This window comes from Pelodiscus sinensis, chromosome 6 (assembly GCF_052426305.1).
Source record: "Pelodiscus sinensis isolate ZL-2025 chromosome 6, ASM5242630v1, whole genome shotgun sequence".
Lineage (NCBI taxonomy): Eukaryota > Metazoa > Chordata > Testudines > Trionychidae > Pelodiscus > Pelodiscus sinensis.
Window position 1 is genome coordinate 129,314,032 of NC_143057.1, and position 16,493 is coordinate 129,330,524.

The 16,493-nt window shown below is 67.5% G+C and overlaps 1 protein-coding gene across 1 annotated transcript; it reads right to left on the reverse strand.

Moving 5' to 3' along the window:
• Positions 1-2,388: 2,388 nt before the first annotated feature.
• Positions 2,389-16,464, reverse strand: GALT (galactose-1-phosphate uridylyltransferase). The gene is made up of 11 exons (XM_089779477.1): positions 16,312-16,464; positions 14,395-14,564; positions 12,117-12,192; positions 11,192-11,240; positions 10,547-10,676; positions 9,543-9,599; positions 6,766-6,888; positions 6,345-6,477; positions 4,247-4,330; positions 3,898-4,052; positions 2,389-3,031 (listed from the first exon to the last, which is right to left on the reverse strand). Exons 1-11 carry the CDS (start codon positions 16,346-16,348, stop codon positions 2,966-2,968), a joined length of 1,080 nt encoding a protein of 359 aa, XP_089635603.1. The 5' UTR covers positions 16,349-16,464; the 3' UTR covers positions 2,389-2,965.
• Between the last annotated feature and the right edge of the window lie 29 nt (positions 16,465-16,493).

Sequence of the window (16,493 nt, forward strand, 5' to 3'; positions counted from 1 at the left end):
TGGGGGGGAAGGGCAGAGCAGCGCCCCCTAGCGCCCTGAGAGTAGCACCCCTAGGACCCCTGGGGGGGAAGGGCAGAGCAGCGCCCCCTAGCGCCCTGAGAGTAGCACCCCTAGGACCCCGGGGGGGACGGGCAGAGCAGCGCCCCCTAGCACCCTGAGAGTAGCACCCCTAGGACCCCTGGGGGGGAAGGGCAGAGCAGCGCCCCCTAGCGCCCTGAGAGTAGCACCCCTAGGACCCCGGGGGGGACGGGCAGAGCAGCGCCCCCTAGCGCCCTGAGAGTAGCACCCCTAGGACCCCTGGGGGGGAAGGGCAGAGCAGCGCCCCCTAGCGCCCTGAGAATAGCACCCCTAGGACCCCTGGGGGGGAAGGGCAGAGCAGCGCCCCCTAGCGCCCTGAGAGTAGCACCCCTAGGGGGGAAGGGCAGAGCAGCGCCCCCTAGCGCCCTGAGAGTAGCACCCCTAGGACCCCTGGGGGGAAGGGCAGAGCAGCGCCCCCTAGCGCCCTGAGAGTAGCACCCCTAGGACCCCTGGGGGGGAAGGGCAGAGCAGCGCCCCCTAGCGCCCTGAGAGTAGCACCCCTAGGACCCCTGGGGGGACGGGCAGAGCAGCGCCCCCTAGCGCCCTGAGAGTAGCGCCCCTAGTACTCCTGGGGGGGAAGGGCAGAGCAGCGCCCCCTAGCGCCCTGAGAGTAGCACCCCTAGGACCCCTGGGGGGAAGGGCAGAGCAGCGCCCCCTAGCGCCCTGAGAGTAGCGCCCCTAGTACCTCTGGGGGGATGGGCAGAGCAGCGCCCCCTAGCGCCCTGAGAGTAGCACCCCTAGGACCCCTGGGGGGAAGGGCAGAGCAGCGCCCCCTAGCGCCCTGAGAGTAGCACCCCTAGTACCTCTGGGGGGAAGGGCAGAGCAGCGCCCCCTAGCGCCCTGAGAGTAGCGCCCCTAGTACCTCTGGGGGGATGGGCAGAGCAGCGCCCCCTAGCGCCCTGAGAGTAGCACCCCTAGTACCTCTGGGGGGATGGGCAGAGCAGCGCCCCCTAGCGCCCTGAGAGTAGCACCCCTAGGACCCCTGGGGGGAAGGGCAGAGCAGCGCCCCCTAGCGCCCTGAGAGTAGCGCCCCTAGGACCCCTGGGGGGAAGGGCAGAGCAGCGCCCCCTAGCGCCCTGAGAGTAGCGCCCCTAGTACCTCTGGGGGGATGGGCAGAGCAGCGCCCCCTAGCGCCCTGAGAGTAGCACCCCTAGTACCTCTGGGGGGATGGGCAGAGCAGCGCCCCCTAGCGCCCTGAGAGTAGCACCCCTAGGACCCCTGGGGGGAAGGGCAGAGCAGCGCCCCCTAGCGCCCTGAGAGTAGCGCCCCTAGTACCTCTGGGGGGACGGGCAGAGCAGCACCCCCATGTGCCCTAGGCTGGGGGGGGGTTGGCAAAGCAGCGCCCCCTAGCACCCTGGGAGCAGCGCCCCTAGCACCCCTGGGGGGACAGGCAGAGCAGCGCTCCTAGTACTCTTGGGGGGACGGGCAGAGCAGCGCTCCTAGTACTCTTGGGGGGACGGGCAGAGCAGCGCCCCCTAGCGCCCTGGGAGCAGCACCCCTAGGATCCCTGGGGGGACGGGCAGAGCAGCGCCCCCAGTACTCTTGGGGGGACGGGCAGAGCAGCGCCCCCTAGCGCCCTGGGAGCAGCACCCTAGTACCCCTGGGGGGACGGGCAGAGCAGCACCCCCTAGCGCCCTGGGAGCAGTACCTCTGGGGGGATGGGCAGAGCAGCGCCCCTAGCACCCCTGGGGGGACGGGCAGAGCAGCGCCCCCATGCACCCTAGGCTGGGGGGGTTGGCAGAGCAGCGCCCCCTAGCACCCAGGGGGATAGTGCAGGAGGCAGCCCCTAGCCCCAAGCCCGGTGACAATGCAGAGGGGGAGGGATGGATGTTGGCCCAGGGCACAGGCTCCGGCCAATGAGATGTGGGTTTGGAACACTCCCCCACGCGTGGGCCAGTCCCGGCAGCTACCCCGTGCCTCGGTTTCCCCAGCTGTACGCCAGGGGCCGGCGCGCTGGGCGGGTGGGGGCGGGGCAGCGTTAATGCACCGGAGGGAGACAGGCCGCGGGCAGGTACACCGAGCACTCCCAGCAGCGGGGGCAGGGGCTGAGCAGCCAGGCACAGGGGGCAGTACCCGGGCGCAGCAGGCCAGCCTGGCCATGCGGGATGCCCTCGCTGCCCGGGGCAGGGCAGGGGGACGCGCGCAGAGCCAGAGCAATGGAGCGAGAGGGCCCCTCACCCCTCGCAGCCCACGAGGCACCGCCCCATCGGCTCCAGGCAGAGACCCGTCCGGCCCCACCCTGCAGCCGGCCCGCCCCAGAGCGCAGGGGCCGAGACCCACCCCCCGGTCCCGCCAGCGGGAGGCAGCAACGCTTTGCGTGTAGGTTTATTGAAGCCAAGCGCCCAGCGGCGCAACGGCAGGGAGCAGCCCTGGCCACGGCCCAGGGTCGCGGGGGCAAAGGGGGGGAGGAGCGGAGCCGGCCCGCCACCAGCAGCGAAACGGGGGGAAATCGGACCCACGGGCCCAGAGAACACGGCCCTCAGCAGCCGCCGGCTGGACTCAGGGCCGCTCCCCTCAGGCCCCTGGCGAGGCCGGCGCATAGGGCAGCCAGGGGCCCAGAGGGGCAGCCTTGTATCAGGCCCCCCCAGGTCCCTCCTGCAGCCCGAGAGCTCACCCAGCCAGGGCCCGGGCTCTGAAACGCGGCCATCACCTCCCTGCCCCTCTGCACCAGCCAGCCACGTCCCGCCGCCAGCGAGCGCACGGGGGACCCCACGGCAGCCCCAGGGCCGCGCGGACTGGGAGGGGCTGGCAGGTCTCTGCCCAAGCCTGGGGGGGGGGGGCGCTGCCCCAGCGCGGCTCCACCGTGCTCTGCCCCCCGCCCACAGACCCCGGAGCGGAGAAGCCAGGTAACCCCGGCCCGGCGTGCGGCGGCCCCCTCCTCGGCTCCTCAGGCGGCCTCCCGCGGCCGCCCCCTGTAATGCGTCTCGGGCAGGCTCCTCAGCCGCTCGGCGGCCTGCGGGGAGAGAGCGGGTGAGAACTCGCAGAGCCGGGGCTGCGGGGCCGGGGCCAGGGGCTGCTCCAGCCTGCTGGGGGCACCGGACCCCGAGTGCACAGCCCATCCCCCTGGGGGGGTCGACTCCCAGCCTGGAGCCCCCTCTCCAGAGAGCCCGCTCCGGAGAAGCCCCCGCCCCTGGGTGCCCCCCCAGGCCCTCCCACAGAGCCTGCTGAGAACCCCCCAGCCCTGGGTGCCCCCCCCAGGCCCCCTCCCCACAGAGCCTGCTGAGAACCCCCCAGCCCTGGGTGCCCCCCCCAGGCCCCCTCCCCACAGAGCCTGCTGAGAACCCCCCAGCCCTGGGTGCCCCCCCAGCCCCCCTCCCCACAGAACCCGCTTCTGGGAACACCCCGCCCACCCTCCTCTCCAGAGAGCCCACTCCGGAGAAGCCCCCGCCCCTGGGTGCCCCCCCAGGCCCTCCCACAGAGCCTGCTGAGAACCCCCCAGCCCTGGGTGCCCCACCCAGCCCCCCTCCCCACAGAACCCGCTTCTGGGAACGCCCCGCCCACCCCCCTCTCCAGAGAGCCCACTCCGGAGAAGCCCCCGCCCCTGGGTGCCCCCTAAGGCCCTCCCACAGAGCCTGCTGAGAACCCCCCAGCCCTGGGTGCCCCACCCAGCCCCCCTCCCCACAGAACCCGCTTCTGGGAACGCCCCGCCCACCCCCCTCTCCAGAGAGCCCACTCCGGAGAAGCCCCCGCCCCTGGGTGCCCCCTAAGGCCCTCCCACAGAGCCTGCTGAGAACCCCCCAGCCCTGGGTGCCCCACCCAGCCCCCCTCCCCACAGAACCCGCTCCTGGGAACGCCCCACCCCGAGGCTTCCGCGCTCACCTGCTCCGGCGTGAGGTCCCGCTGAGCCTGGGCCAGCATCTCGTAGCCCACCATGAACTTGCGGACGGCGGCCGAGCGGAGCAGGGGCGGGTAGTAGTGGGCGTGCAGCTGCCAGTGCCCACAGTCGGCTCCCACGTGAGGCCCTGTGGGGGCGCCTGCCGGACACAAGCCCAGCACTGAGCCCGGCTCCCGCCAGGTCCCGGCCCCGAGCAGCCACCGAGTGGCCGGGGCGAGATTGGAACGGATGAGCCCACGGGCCCCTCCCCCGCCTCGCCCGGCCCACGGGCCCCGCCCCCCCGCCTGCCCACGGGGCCCGGCCCCCCGCCCGGCCACGGGCCCCTCCACTTACCGTGCCAGCCCATGGAGTAGGGGAAGGAGACCTCGAAGAGGTTGTCGTACTTGGTGAGCAGCCTTTTCATGATGGACGCCAGACCTGCAACCGCACAGCAAGCGGCCGTCGGCCGGAGCGCCAGCCTTTCCCAGCCCCCGGGGGTCACCGCCGGGCACTGGCAGAGCCGCTCCCCTCCCCCGAGGCAGCAGCCCCGCCGGCGAGGACCTCCCCTCCAGAGATCGGGTTGGGAGCCAGCGCTGCCAGCAGCCTGACCCCTCAGCCCGGCGCCCGCCCCGGAGCAGAGCCAGCTGGGCTCACAGCCCCTATGTGAGCTGCAATGGAAACCAGACCCATGCGCTTTGCCTTTATCGGCCCCCTACATCGTTAACTCTGGAACCTAATGGTGGCACACCAAAGTACCATTGTCTATTTCACTGCTGACCAGAGCTTGCAAGGAAGGAGAGGGACCGTGCCACCGAGTGGACTGATGCAGGGCACCTCACTCGGGCACTGCCTGAGCAGGGAACGCTGCTCATCCTGCCCCTCCTGTCCCCCTACCCCCTGGTTCAACTTGCTCCGGCACCTCTGGGGTAGAGCCCCAAGCATCTCCCTGCTCCATATGCTCACTCCTTCCCCCGAGTGCCCTTGTGAGTGGGGACGCTGCCTGGAGGAGGACCCCTTATTCACTGGGGCAGGGACTGCCCTGCCCCATCGCAGGGTTTCGTTAGGTTCACAGAGTCCAAGACCAGACTGTGATCGTCTGCTCTGTCCTCCTGCATGGCCCCAGCCCCGGCCCGCCCCTGGAACCACCCCTACGGCAGAGCTGCGGGGAACTCATCCACGCTCAACACGAATACTGGCACCGACGCAGAAGCTACCCGGCTCCTGGGGGATTGTCCCAGGAGTTCATTATTCGCACCATTAAAAACGTACACCTTTACTGCCAGGCAGAATGTGTCCAGCTTCCACTTCCAGCCAGGACAGCCCGGCAGGCCTTCCTGACCAATTTGCTCCCTGTGCGGGTGCTTCCCGACGGATCAAGTCCCCCCTCCGCCTTCCCTCTGTTCAGCTACATGGGCCAGGCACCGTGGGCCTCTCGCTGCTAGGCAGCCTTGCTACGCCTTTAACCTTGCCTGACCCCCTGCAGTTAATCAACGGCCAGGGTCACTTAGCCCTTCCAGCCACTGCACGGCCAGGGAGCAGCTCGCGTTCACCACGGCCCCCCAAATCTCGGCTCCCAGGAGACAGCCCCCCACCCCGTAGCTAAGGCTGCATTCTTCGTTCCCCGGGGGTCACTGACACTTAGCTGCATTGTTGGCTTGTGCCCAGTTTACCAAGCGACCCAGACACCAAACCCTCGTCAATATTCGCCTCCCCCTCGCCCCCATCCCGTCACCGTCATGGGAAGAGGGGGGCTGGGGCCCTGGGATCCACCAGCAGCCAAAGTGGGGGTGAGGGGGAGCTGCTAGGAGACAAACCCAGCACTTCTCAGGGACCTTTTCAATTCCAGCTGCCTCCCCGGGGAGGTTGGGACAGGACAGGCACTGGCTCCCCCAGTGGCTGGCACAAGGAGCCGCTGCTGACCTGCCTGAGTCCACAGGCCGCCCGAAGCAGCCGAGAGGGGCCCTCTGCCCCCGGATGTGTGGGCATTCACTCTGAAGCAGAGCGAGGGCAGGCTGCACGCGGCACTGCTATTCCCCCGCATGCTCCAATCCGCAAGGAAAGGGAGGGGCGCGCTCTGCAGCCCCACCCGACATGCTGTAAGCGCCCACTCATGCTGGCAACACACACAGGTGGGACTGGAGTGTAACCGCGTCTTCCTGCCCCACACCCCCTCCTCTGTAACCGCCTCTTCCTGCCCGCACGCTCGACCCCTGCCTTTGGGGGCGCGAAAAGAAATTTACAAACCCTGACACCCCACAACTGCCTATTAAAGAGGGCAGCGGCAGCCCTACCTACAGAAGGGGAAACTGAGGCAGGAAGCATTTTATTTCCTTGCCAGGACTAGACCCCAGCGCCCTGGCTCCCGGCGTTGGGTACCGTGCCAGGGTGGTGGCACGCAGCACCCGGCTCCAGCGCAGAGCATGCCGTTGGGGCGGGGGAGGGCGTCACTTACTGTCCCTCTCCTGGTCGCTGAGCTCCTGGAGGCGGCAGACGTGACGGCGGGGCAGGAGCAGCGTCTGGAAAGGCCACACGGCCCAGTAGGGCACCACCACCATCCAGTCGGCGTTCTCCACCACCAGCCGCTCCTGCGGGGGATAGCGCGCCGTGCTGAGGGGCTGCACAGCCGCCTGCCCTGCCCAGACAGCACAGCCGGGGGCAAACCCGGGGCATGCGCAGGCCTCTGCCACGCCAGCCAAGGCGGATCTCCCCCGCGTGGCAGGTGCGGTGAGTGCTCTGGGCCCAGCTGCGGGGGGGCAGGGCCGCGCAGGGGCACCCGGAGCCTGCTGAGTCCCAGCCCCAGGGGAAGCCGGTCGCAGGAGAAGGGGCCTTGCTGAGACGGGATCCAGCCCTGAGCCCCGCCCGCAAGCCGCTACCTTCCTCTGGGCCTCCAGCCGGGCGTACTCCAGCAGCATGGGCACGCCGTGCTCCTGGAGGTGCTGCCGCTGCGTCCGCTCCTCCAGCTGGGCTTCGTTGGGCAGGAAGCTGCTGGCCCAGACCTGGGGGAGGGGGAAGGGGTGCAGCTGCTGAAGGCCACGGGCCCGGGAAGCACTGGGGGGGTGCCGCACGGGATACAGCCGAGCGCACCACTGTGGGGGCAGGGCGCCCCCTGCTGGACAGACCAGGGCTGGGCACCTGGTGCCCTGCTGCTGCCCCCTCACACACCCTGCTGTGGCAGAGCCCCCTACCCTCCCTCCCCCCAGCTCCCCGGGGCTGCCAGGCAGGGACGGATGGGCCCCAGCAGGGACCCACCATGTGGGGCAGAAGGCGTCCCCGCACCGCACAGCTGGTACTGGGGGGGGAGGGGGAGCAGAGCGGGCTCAGAACCGCCCCTCCCCAGGGCGGATGCCGCAAGCGGGTGCAGGGGGGGGGAGCAATGCCCCGCCCGCTGGCCTGGCTCACCGCGGGGACCGGCCTCCTGAGACCGAGGAGCGACGCTAACCCGGTCACCTTCCGCGTGCCTAGCGCGGGCCCGGCATGGAGGAGATGGTTACGCGCACAGCGGGGCTGGAGGGGGGGCCTTTGGCTGCCGCTTGCCAAGCTGGGCTGCTGTGGACACCTGACCGGTAACAGGCCCCAGCACGGCCTGCCCCAGAAGGACGGGGGGAGCAGATGACGGCAAATCCTACAGCGGTTAAGGGATTTCACTGGCACGCCCCACTGCTGGCATCAGCACTCCTGGGGAGACTCCACGGGCACCCTGGGCGGGGCAGCTGGCGCGTCCCCCACCCCGGAGTGCCAGAAGTCTCCCCACACAGCTAGCATGGGGCTGGGCTGCCCCAGGTGCAGGGAGGGCCTGGCAGAAGGCGGCACCCGCTGGGGTGAGGGGCAGCCCCGTGGAAGGGGGAGGGGCAATAGCCTGGCAGGGCTGTGCCGAGGGCCGACACTAGCCAGAGCCGGACGCGCTGCTCGGGACGCTCAAGGGCCTTGTGCTCCCAGCTCTGTCCCGAGGGCAGAGACCTCAGCAGCTCTGTGGGGCCAACAAGCAGGATCCCGTCACGTGCGCCCCACGCAGAGGGCATGATCCCCCCCCCCCACAAACCACTCTGGGATTCGGCAGCTGCCTCCCCACCTCCCACCACTGGGGAGGGGTGGGGGGGAGGGAGGAGCGATCTGAGAGGTTGCCAGCAGACTCTGGAATGGCCAGAAGCCATTTGCAGGCTTATGCTGCCACCGGATGGTGGAACCGTGATTTGCAGCCACAAGGAGCAGCTGCCTATTGAGGGAAGGCTGAGCATGATCGTCATGTGCAAAGCCACCCCTAAGGTTTGTCAGAATAGGGAAGGCCGAGGCGGGGGGGGGGGGTAAGAGGGGGTGACAGAATAGGAAAGGCCAGGATCTAGGATAGGGGGAGCTGCTCTCAATGTGTTTCTGGAAGGCGGGCAGTAAGGGGTTGCAAAGCTGCACCAGGTATCTGCTCCCCCCTCCACTTGCCTCGCACAAAGCTTCCAGCCGGGCACAGCCTGGGCTGTTACTGCAGGCCCCTTGCAGCAGCAATGAAGCTATATTCACTCCTTCCTAGCTCCCCCTTCGGCCGACCCTGCCGCCTCCCAACAAAACAGAGCAGGAGAATCGCAGGCTTTACGGGAGCGGGGCAGAACGCAGCCCACGTGCAGGGCCACGAAACCCAAGAAGCTGCGTCAAGATCTACAGGCAGCTCAGGGGAAACAAATGGGACGGTGCATGATGGGCCACCCATTGGGGTCCAGGAAGCAGCTCCAATATGGGAGCGCTGCGAGGACTGGAGGCGAGATGAGGGCGGTCAGCGCCCGGGACCAAGGAGGCTCAGGGGAATCCGGAGTCAGTTCACTTTGCACTATTTACACTGGCCCTTTCCTCTTTGCCCTGCGCCGGGTTTGGACAGTGAGCTGGAACTGGTCAGTTTCACTTGGCAGCTCGTCAGTTTCACTGCCCCACTGTGTTGAACTAGCCAGGGCCTTCACCTCTGGCTCTTGGGGGTGGGGGGAGAGAGAAAGAGGCTGAAGCAAAACCTAGCCAGGAATGCAACCTAGTCAGGACAGCGGCCGTGCTGACACAACGACCAGCCCATCACCCTGGGCAGAGCCAGGTCCCTGGCAAGAGAAGCTGCAGTCACTGGATGGGGTGAGGTCAAGCCCCCTCCAGTCCAAGTGCAGGATCAGGGACCTAGATGAGGGGCCTGATGCCGGGGGAAACCAGACCAGACGATAGGAACCAGGGAGCATGGGCGCTGGGGGCGGGAGGAAGGGAAGACATGGGTTAGGACTCAGATCCTGCGGGTAGGATGTCGGGAGGGAGAGTTTTAAGCACTCGTTGCCCGTGTCCCACGTAAGCCGTGGGCACGGGCAGCCACTCAGGAGACATGCCAATGCCGCCCAGCTGATCAGCAGAGCGCCCACAGCTGGGTTTTGTTTCTACTGGTGGTGCACATCCACACATGCCTCGGCGCGCATAAACATTGATTCCGCACACGGATGGAAAAGATGAGTGGGAACAGATGAGTGGGAACAGCACTCATCGCAGGAGGGATCTGAGCATTGCAGAGCTGGGGGCCAACGGGGCTCACAAACGTCGCTTTTCAGAGACAATCTGGGGGTGAGCAGGGAGGAGCTGGGACATCCCACACCCTCAGTCCTGGAACCGGCCCCAGCGTGCGAGCAACCGGCTCCCTTACCTGGCAGTGCGGGTGAGGGTTGGAGCAGCCCATCATGGCCCCTTTGTTCTCAAATATCTGCAGGGAGGAGGGAAAAGAAGCTATTGGGACTATTCTAACGTCAGCGGGCAGCAGCTACTGGTGAGGAAGCACAGCCTAGTGGTTGGAGCGCTGCACTGAGACTCCGGACTACTGGATTCTACTCCCTCCTGTGTCACTGAAAGACCCTAGCAAGTCCCTCACCCACTCTGTGCCTCAGTTTCCTTACCACCATTTGGGGGCGATACTGAGTGGTACAATGCACAGATGCAGCAAGAACCAAGAGCCCAGGTGGATGGGGAAGCAGGCCGGCCAAACTCACTGGGGACACTGCAGAATCCCCCGCTAGCTCTCAATCAGACGCCTCCCCATGGGAAGTGCAGATGGCCACTGCGGGGGGGGGGGGGGGGAAATGGGGACGGACGAGTGCTGCTCTGAGCTCAAGGCACCGGTCTAGCAGCAGGAGAAAGCTGTGGGCGAGGGGGTGCCCACAGCATCCCTGGAAGGCAGGTGGGTCTGGCCCTCCAGACCGCACAGCACGACGGCCAGACGGCAGCACCGCTCTAGCTGAGACACAAGGCTGGTGGCATCACCTGGGCAGGCGCCATAACATTAGCCAGGCGAGCCAGCGGACTAGAGCCCAGGGAACCCGGCTCCCGAGTGCTCTGCGCTCACTGCTAGAGGCCACACCACGGAAGCAGCGCCCACTCCACGGCGGAGGGAAGTCGTTCAGACACCAGTTCCCTGCTGCGGGGGGCTGCTGCGGGAGGGGGGGGCACCGAACACCGCTCAGAGACACCCCCAGGTGGGTCTCAGCCTGCGGTATGGGCGGGAGGAAGGGCCAGCGGTCAGATCCCCTCTGCACCTGTGTGCAGTGCCCGGCCTGCGCTCCCCTCGCTCCCACTGTGGGTGCAGGGCGTCTGCGGGGGCTTGCCCTGCCCACGCGCAGCCCGCTCACTGCGCTGCTGGGGGGGGAGAGCACTGACCTGCACCCAGGGATAGGAGGCGCCCAGCTCCACTGCAAGCTCCACCCACTTGTCAATCACGGCCCGGATCTCCGCCAGCGACATGAGCGGCAGCGTCAGGTCAGACCACGGATGGAAGCACATGACCTTGCTGGGGGACGAGAGGGAGGGACGGTGGTGGGGACGAGCCCCAACTGATCAGGCCCTGGAGACCGAGCCCTGCCTCCCCCCGGACACCCCAGGCCAGAGAGGTGCCCGGCCCCTTTCACACGCCCCCAGGCTCCTGTGCACCCAGAACTGTAGTGCTGGCCCAGTGATAGAGGCCCTGGGCTATTTGCCAGCATTTCTAGGGGGCATTTCTAGGGATCCTGGGGGAGATCCCTTCAACCCCCAGGACGGCCCCGCCATGTGATTTCCTGCCAGGGCCCAGGCTGAGGGGAGACCTGAGAGGAGACAGCCCAGGAGGGAACCAAAGCCCAAGGCGGGAACAGCGTCCACAGAGAACACTCCTCCACAAGCGTCCCCACAAATCCACCGGAAGGATGGGGGCTGGGCTGGTGCCTGCTAGACCCCAAGGGAGCTGCAGGGCCCCCGAGATAACACGGCTCCCTCCTTAGGCCCCCCAGGGGCGAATGGCCTCAGCCGAGGCCTGTAGGCTTCATTTACCAAACTCCTCGGGCAGATGCAGCTTGGAACAAGGGGTGGCCGCAGGCGTCTGGGGAAGGAGGGAGAGAGGGATGAGCCAGGGATGGACGGTGAGCGGGAACAGGGACAGGGACGAGCAACACCAGCCAGAGCCTAGCGCAGCCCATGCGGCGCCCGTCCAGCCCTGCCGACGCCCCTCACCCCGACACGCAGCCTCTCCTGCTTGGCCAGCTCCGAGCACGTGTTCCACCCCGCCCCTCGGGCCCCACCGGCAGCTCCGGCCCCGGGCTCCGAGCAACAGCCAACCCCACCAGCAACGAGCATGGCAGAAGGCGTTAGTGGGTTTAGGGCTGGACTCCCGGGGCAGGCGAGTACCGCAGGGGTGGTACCGGCGAGCACCACAGGGGTGGTACCGGTTCCAGGGCAGGGCTCCCGGGGCAGGCGAGCACCACAGGGGCGGTACCGGGTTCCAGGGCAGGCGAACACCACAGGGGCGATACCGGGTTCCAGGGCAGGCGAACACCACAGGGGCGGTACCGGGTTCCGGGGCTGGCGAGCACCGCAGGGGCGGTACCGGTTCCAGGGCAGAGCTCCCGGGGCAGGCGAGCACCGCTGGGGTGGTACCGGGTTCCGGAGCTGGCGAGCACCGCTGGGGCGGTACCGGTTCCAGGGCAGAGCTCCTGGGGCAGGCGAGCACCGCTGGGGCGGTACCGGGTTCTGGAGCTGGCCGCAGGGCCCGGCTGTCTGAGCTCCAAGCACCGCCGTGGGCTGTAACAAGCGCTGAGGCCGGTTTGGTGGGGAGGGGTGCAGGCTCTCGGGATGGGCAAATACCCAAGGTAGCGCCAGGTTGCGGGGCCATGCCGTCAAGGCTCCAGGCACTGCACGGGGCGGTAACGGGTTCTGGGGCTGGTCCCAGGGGATGGGCAGGCACCCCCCAGGGCATTACCAGGCTCTGGAGCATCCGGCTGCAGCGCTGGGAAGTCATTGTCGAAGACAAACGTGCTCTCGTACGGCGGATTCACCTTCAGCAAGAGAACAAGAGGCAGGTTGAAGCACAGGGACCCTGGGGCCCATGACAGACAGCAGCCCCCGCCCCCCGAGTATCCAAACCCACAGCCCTGGCATAACACACACGCACAGGCCTGGAGCCCCCTTCCTGCCACTACTGCCCATCACTGCGGTGCCCACGGGGGGGGTTGCCCCGAAGTCTGTACAAATGGGGCCATGTGAGGTGTCAAATGAAAGCTTGCGTTCTACTGATTCTATATATGCTGCTTGTGTGATGGCTGTATGCGGAGTTATGGGTATGGGCTTTGTGCTGGTATCGTGAGCCTTCTGTCTGAGACAGCAATGGCCCGGACTGCCTGTTGTAAAGAAGGAATGTCCAGTAAACGACTATGCTAACTCGCACGGCTCCAGGGACAATGGCTCTCAGGGTGGCCGATACACCCCTGAGGGATGCGTCTGGAAACCTGCAAACCAGCCAGGGCATAATGGCCGCTGCCATGTGAAACAGAGACAGGTCACTTGACCATGTGACCCGCTCCAGCGTGGGGAGACACCAGGGCTGGATATAAAATGCCACGAGGCGGCCTCCATCCTGTCTTCAATCTTGCTACTGACCCCAGACGCAGCCTTGCGAGGGACAGAGCCAGGAAGGATTGTCGACCCGTCCAGACATAGGACGTGCACCAGAGACTTCTAAGCCAGCAGCTTGTAACACCTCTGCTGAGAGCCTGCAGCAAGAGCTTGGGGACTGGTGCATGTGTTGTATTCTCTTAACAACCTCCCTCTCCACCTTTTCTTTCCTTTGTTAAGAAACCTTTAGATTTCAGATGCTAAAGGTCTGGCCCAGCGTGATCCTGTGGGGAAGATCCAAAGTGTAAACTGACCGGGGATTTGTGGCTGGTTCTTTGGGGCCGGGAGGACCCGTTCGGGGGAGGTGAGATCGGGTTCCATAACCCCTCACCTGTGTTAGGCCCGGGGCTGATTGTGGCACAGGGAGAGCTGGGGTGTCTGAGGGGTTTTGATCGGGAGGCTTCCTGCTGGCCGGATTGGCAGCTGGAGCGCTCGGTGGGACTGGTGTGTGGCCTGTTTGGGAAGGTCTCCGGTCAGGGGCTGTAAGCAGCCCTGGTTTCGAGCTATTCGCCCTGAGCGGACACCCTCAGCGGTGTCCAGACCCGGCCTGGCCCAGAGGTTGATGGCAGAGGGAGGCTAGCTTTAACCGGGACGCCCGCAGCCTGCCACAGAGCTGCCAGCAAGCTGCATATGCATGTCAGCAGCCCCTCCCGCTGCCTAGACATGGCCCAACTGGGTGCTCAGGAGTGTCGCTTTTACCTGCTAACCCATGCTCCCAGCCCCCACTCGTCAGACTCCCCCTCCTCACTGCCACCAGCTGGTCCCCTCAGCTATCCGGACCCCAGCCTGGCTTAGGTTCCCAGGGCTGGTGGTGCCCTCAGCCTCCCCCAGAGGGGCTCCAGGGGCAAGAGTGGAGCACAGACGCTGCGATTTAGTCTGTCCTGGGCCACTCTGCCATGGGGGAGGCCGATTTAGCAGCTGTGGTGAGAGAAACCCCTGAGCGCTTGGCACCGGTAAGCACCGGTACACAGGCCCTCGTGCAGCAGTGACAGGGCCCAGCGACTGCCAGCCTGTCCGGCACCCGCCAGCGTTACACAGAAAAACCCACCACTCCATCCCGCTGGCCGCTGCCTCCTGCCCACTGGCTTCCCTTGGGAAGGACAGGCCCCATCCCCCGCGCCACCCGGCCTGCGGGACATGCCAGTCTCTACAGGTGGGGATTGCACCCATCCAGGAGCGCACAGGTTCCCAACACGCCCGCCGGGCCTGCCAGCAGCCCAGCGCGCTCTCTGCTGGGGATCAGACGCTGCAACGGAGACGCTGACGCACAGAGACTTCCAGCTCGCCCGTGGAAGATGCCAGGAGTGGAGTCGAGAAGGCTGAGTCTGGGAGCCAGGATTCCTGGTGTCTACCCCCAGCCTTGGTTGGGGAGTGGGTGACGGCAGCGTGGGGGCTGGGAGCCAGGATTCCGGGTTTCTCTGCCACTGATTTTCTGCATGACCTCTGCCAAGTCCCTCCCGCTATGGCCCCCTGCTGCTCAGCCAGGCGAGCGGCCCCTTCTGCCGCGCACAGGCACAGCGCCTCACGTTGGCACTTGTTGCTTCAAGGTCCCCAAGAGCCACGCACCACTCCCCCCCGTGCAGTACCTCCCCGTTGGCTCGCGTTGCTCCGGGGCACAGGGGGTTGGACAGGTCACAGCGCGGGATGTCCTCTTGCGGGGGTTTCTCAACCTGTCCCTGCCAGGGGCGCCTCATCCGGTGGGCAGACACCAGCACCCAGTCGTCTCGCAGAGGGTTGTAGCGGACATGCTGGTGCTCTGGGGGAGGAAGGGAACAGACGTAAACAAGGCTGAACTGGCCTAGGCTGGGAAATGCTCAGAGCCATCGTCTCCACCCAGCCGTGTACATCAGCTGTGCTGGCCATCGCCCCAGCCCAGACGCGATCCAACCCGCCCTGCCGGGTGGGGAGAGCATCTAGCGCAGTGGGTTCCAAACGACGGATGAGCCGCGACCCAGGACGGGGCGGTGGGACGTCAGGCAGTGGGTCTCGTGGCTGCAAGGGGATCGGGTGAGCAGCGGAGGGGCTAAGGCAGCTCCCTGCCTGTCCTGCACTGCGCTGCGCCCCAGAAGCGGTCTGCAGCAGGTCCGGCTCCTGGGTGTGGGGGGCGGAGCACACAGAGCTCCGCCCACTGCCCCCCCCTCCCCGAGTACGAGCTCCACTCCCATTGGCCGGGAACCTGCTGCTGGCTGCTTCTGGGGCGCAGCCTCATCTGTGGTGCCAGGAGAGACAGGCAGCTGCCTCAGGACTCCCCCCCCCCCCCGCTGCACCACTAACCTGTAGCTGCTCAGGTGCGCCCCTCCTGCCCCTGCCCTCCAAAGCCAGAGTCCCCTCCCACATCCCAAAGCTCCATCCTCAGCCCCACCCCGGGGCCCACCCCCCAGGCACAGTTTGTTGGATCACGGCATCAAAGATCTTCTTTGACTGGGGGATGAAAAAAAAAAAAGTCTGCAACCTGCTGCTCTAGGTAGCCCCCGACAGGAGCAGAGCAGCTGCTGAGAAGAGGGGCCACGCCCGGATTCCTGACCCCAAACCCTGCTCAGGGAGGCACTGCCATTGCCCGGGGCTAGCAGCCCCTGACCAGTCCCCGTCCATCGCAGCCCCACCCGCCACGTCCCCTGCACTGCGGGGCATGGGGGAGGGGTGAGAAGGGAAGAGCACTGGGGGGGGATACATGGCCCTGGGGGAGCACAAGGGTGGATTGGGGAGGGGCACAGGAGGTACAGCAGACACAGAGGAGGTCGGGGGGGGGGGAGTGGACAAGGCAATTGGGGGGCTAAGGCATCCCAGGTCCTGGGAGGGGCTAGGGATGGTGTGGGGGCGCTGGGTCCTGGGGGGGCGCTACGGAGATGGGGAATGTTAAGGGACCAGGTGCCAGGGGAGCTATGGGGGGCTGGGTCCTGGGAGGTTCTATGGGGGGGCCTATGGGGTCCAGAGCAGCTCTTGGGGGGCTACGCAGGACCAGGTCCCGGAGGGGGGACTGAGTCCCAGGGGAGCTATTGGAGGGGGCTATCAGGGGTAGGGGAGCCGGAGGGGCTATGGGGGGGGCCGGTCCCGGGGGGTGACAGGGCGGTTATGGGGGGGCTGGTCGCGGGGGGGCTATGGGGGCTGGGGGACCAGGGCAGGGGCTATGGTGGGGCTACGGGGGGGCCGGTCCCCAGGGGGGTCGGGGCCGGGGTTATGGGGGGGCTGGTCCCGGGGGGGTCCCGGGGGGGCTACGAGGGGGGCCGGTCCCCGGGGGGGTCGGGGCCGGGGTTATGGGGGGGGCTGGTCACGGGGGGGTGCGGGGGGGCTATGGGGGGGCTGGTCCCGGGGGGGTCCCGGGGGGGCTACGAGGGGGGCCGGTCCCCGGGGGGGGTCGGGGCCGGGGTTATGGGGGGGGCTGGTCCCGGGGGAGTGCGGGGGGGGCTGGTCCCGGGGGGGTCCCGGGGGCGGGGCAGCTATGGGGGGGTCAGGTCCCGGGGGGGCTACGGGGGGGTTCCGGGGGGGGGCGCGCTCCCACCTACCGCGGGGCTGGAAGGTGCCGGGCTCCGCAGGCTCCATCGCCCCCCGCCGCTGGGCGGTCACGTGGCCTGTCCCGGCGCTTCCCCTTCCCCGGGGCCAGGCCCCGCCCCCAGCGGTCACTCCGGGCAACGCCCGCTCGGCCCCGCCCCGCGCGGCGCGCTGCGGGCTGCGATTGGCGGGCGCG

Coding starts and splice junctions, on each gene's coding strand:
- GALT (XM_089779477.1), bottom strand. CDS start 16,348: ATGGAGCCTGCGGAGCCCGGCACCTTCCAGCCCCGCG. Junction 6,889..9,542: donor ACCCTCACCCGCACTGCCAG/GTAAGGGAGCCG, acceptor CCCCTCCCCCAG/GTCTGGGCCAGCAGCTTCCT. Junction 3,032..3,897: donor GGGACCTCACGCCGGAGCAG/GTGAGCGCGGAA, acceptor CTCTCCCCGCAG/GCCGCCGAGCGGCTGAGGAG.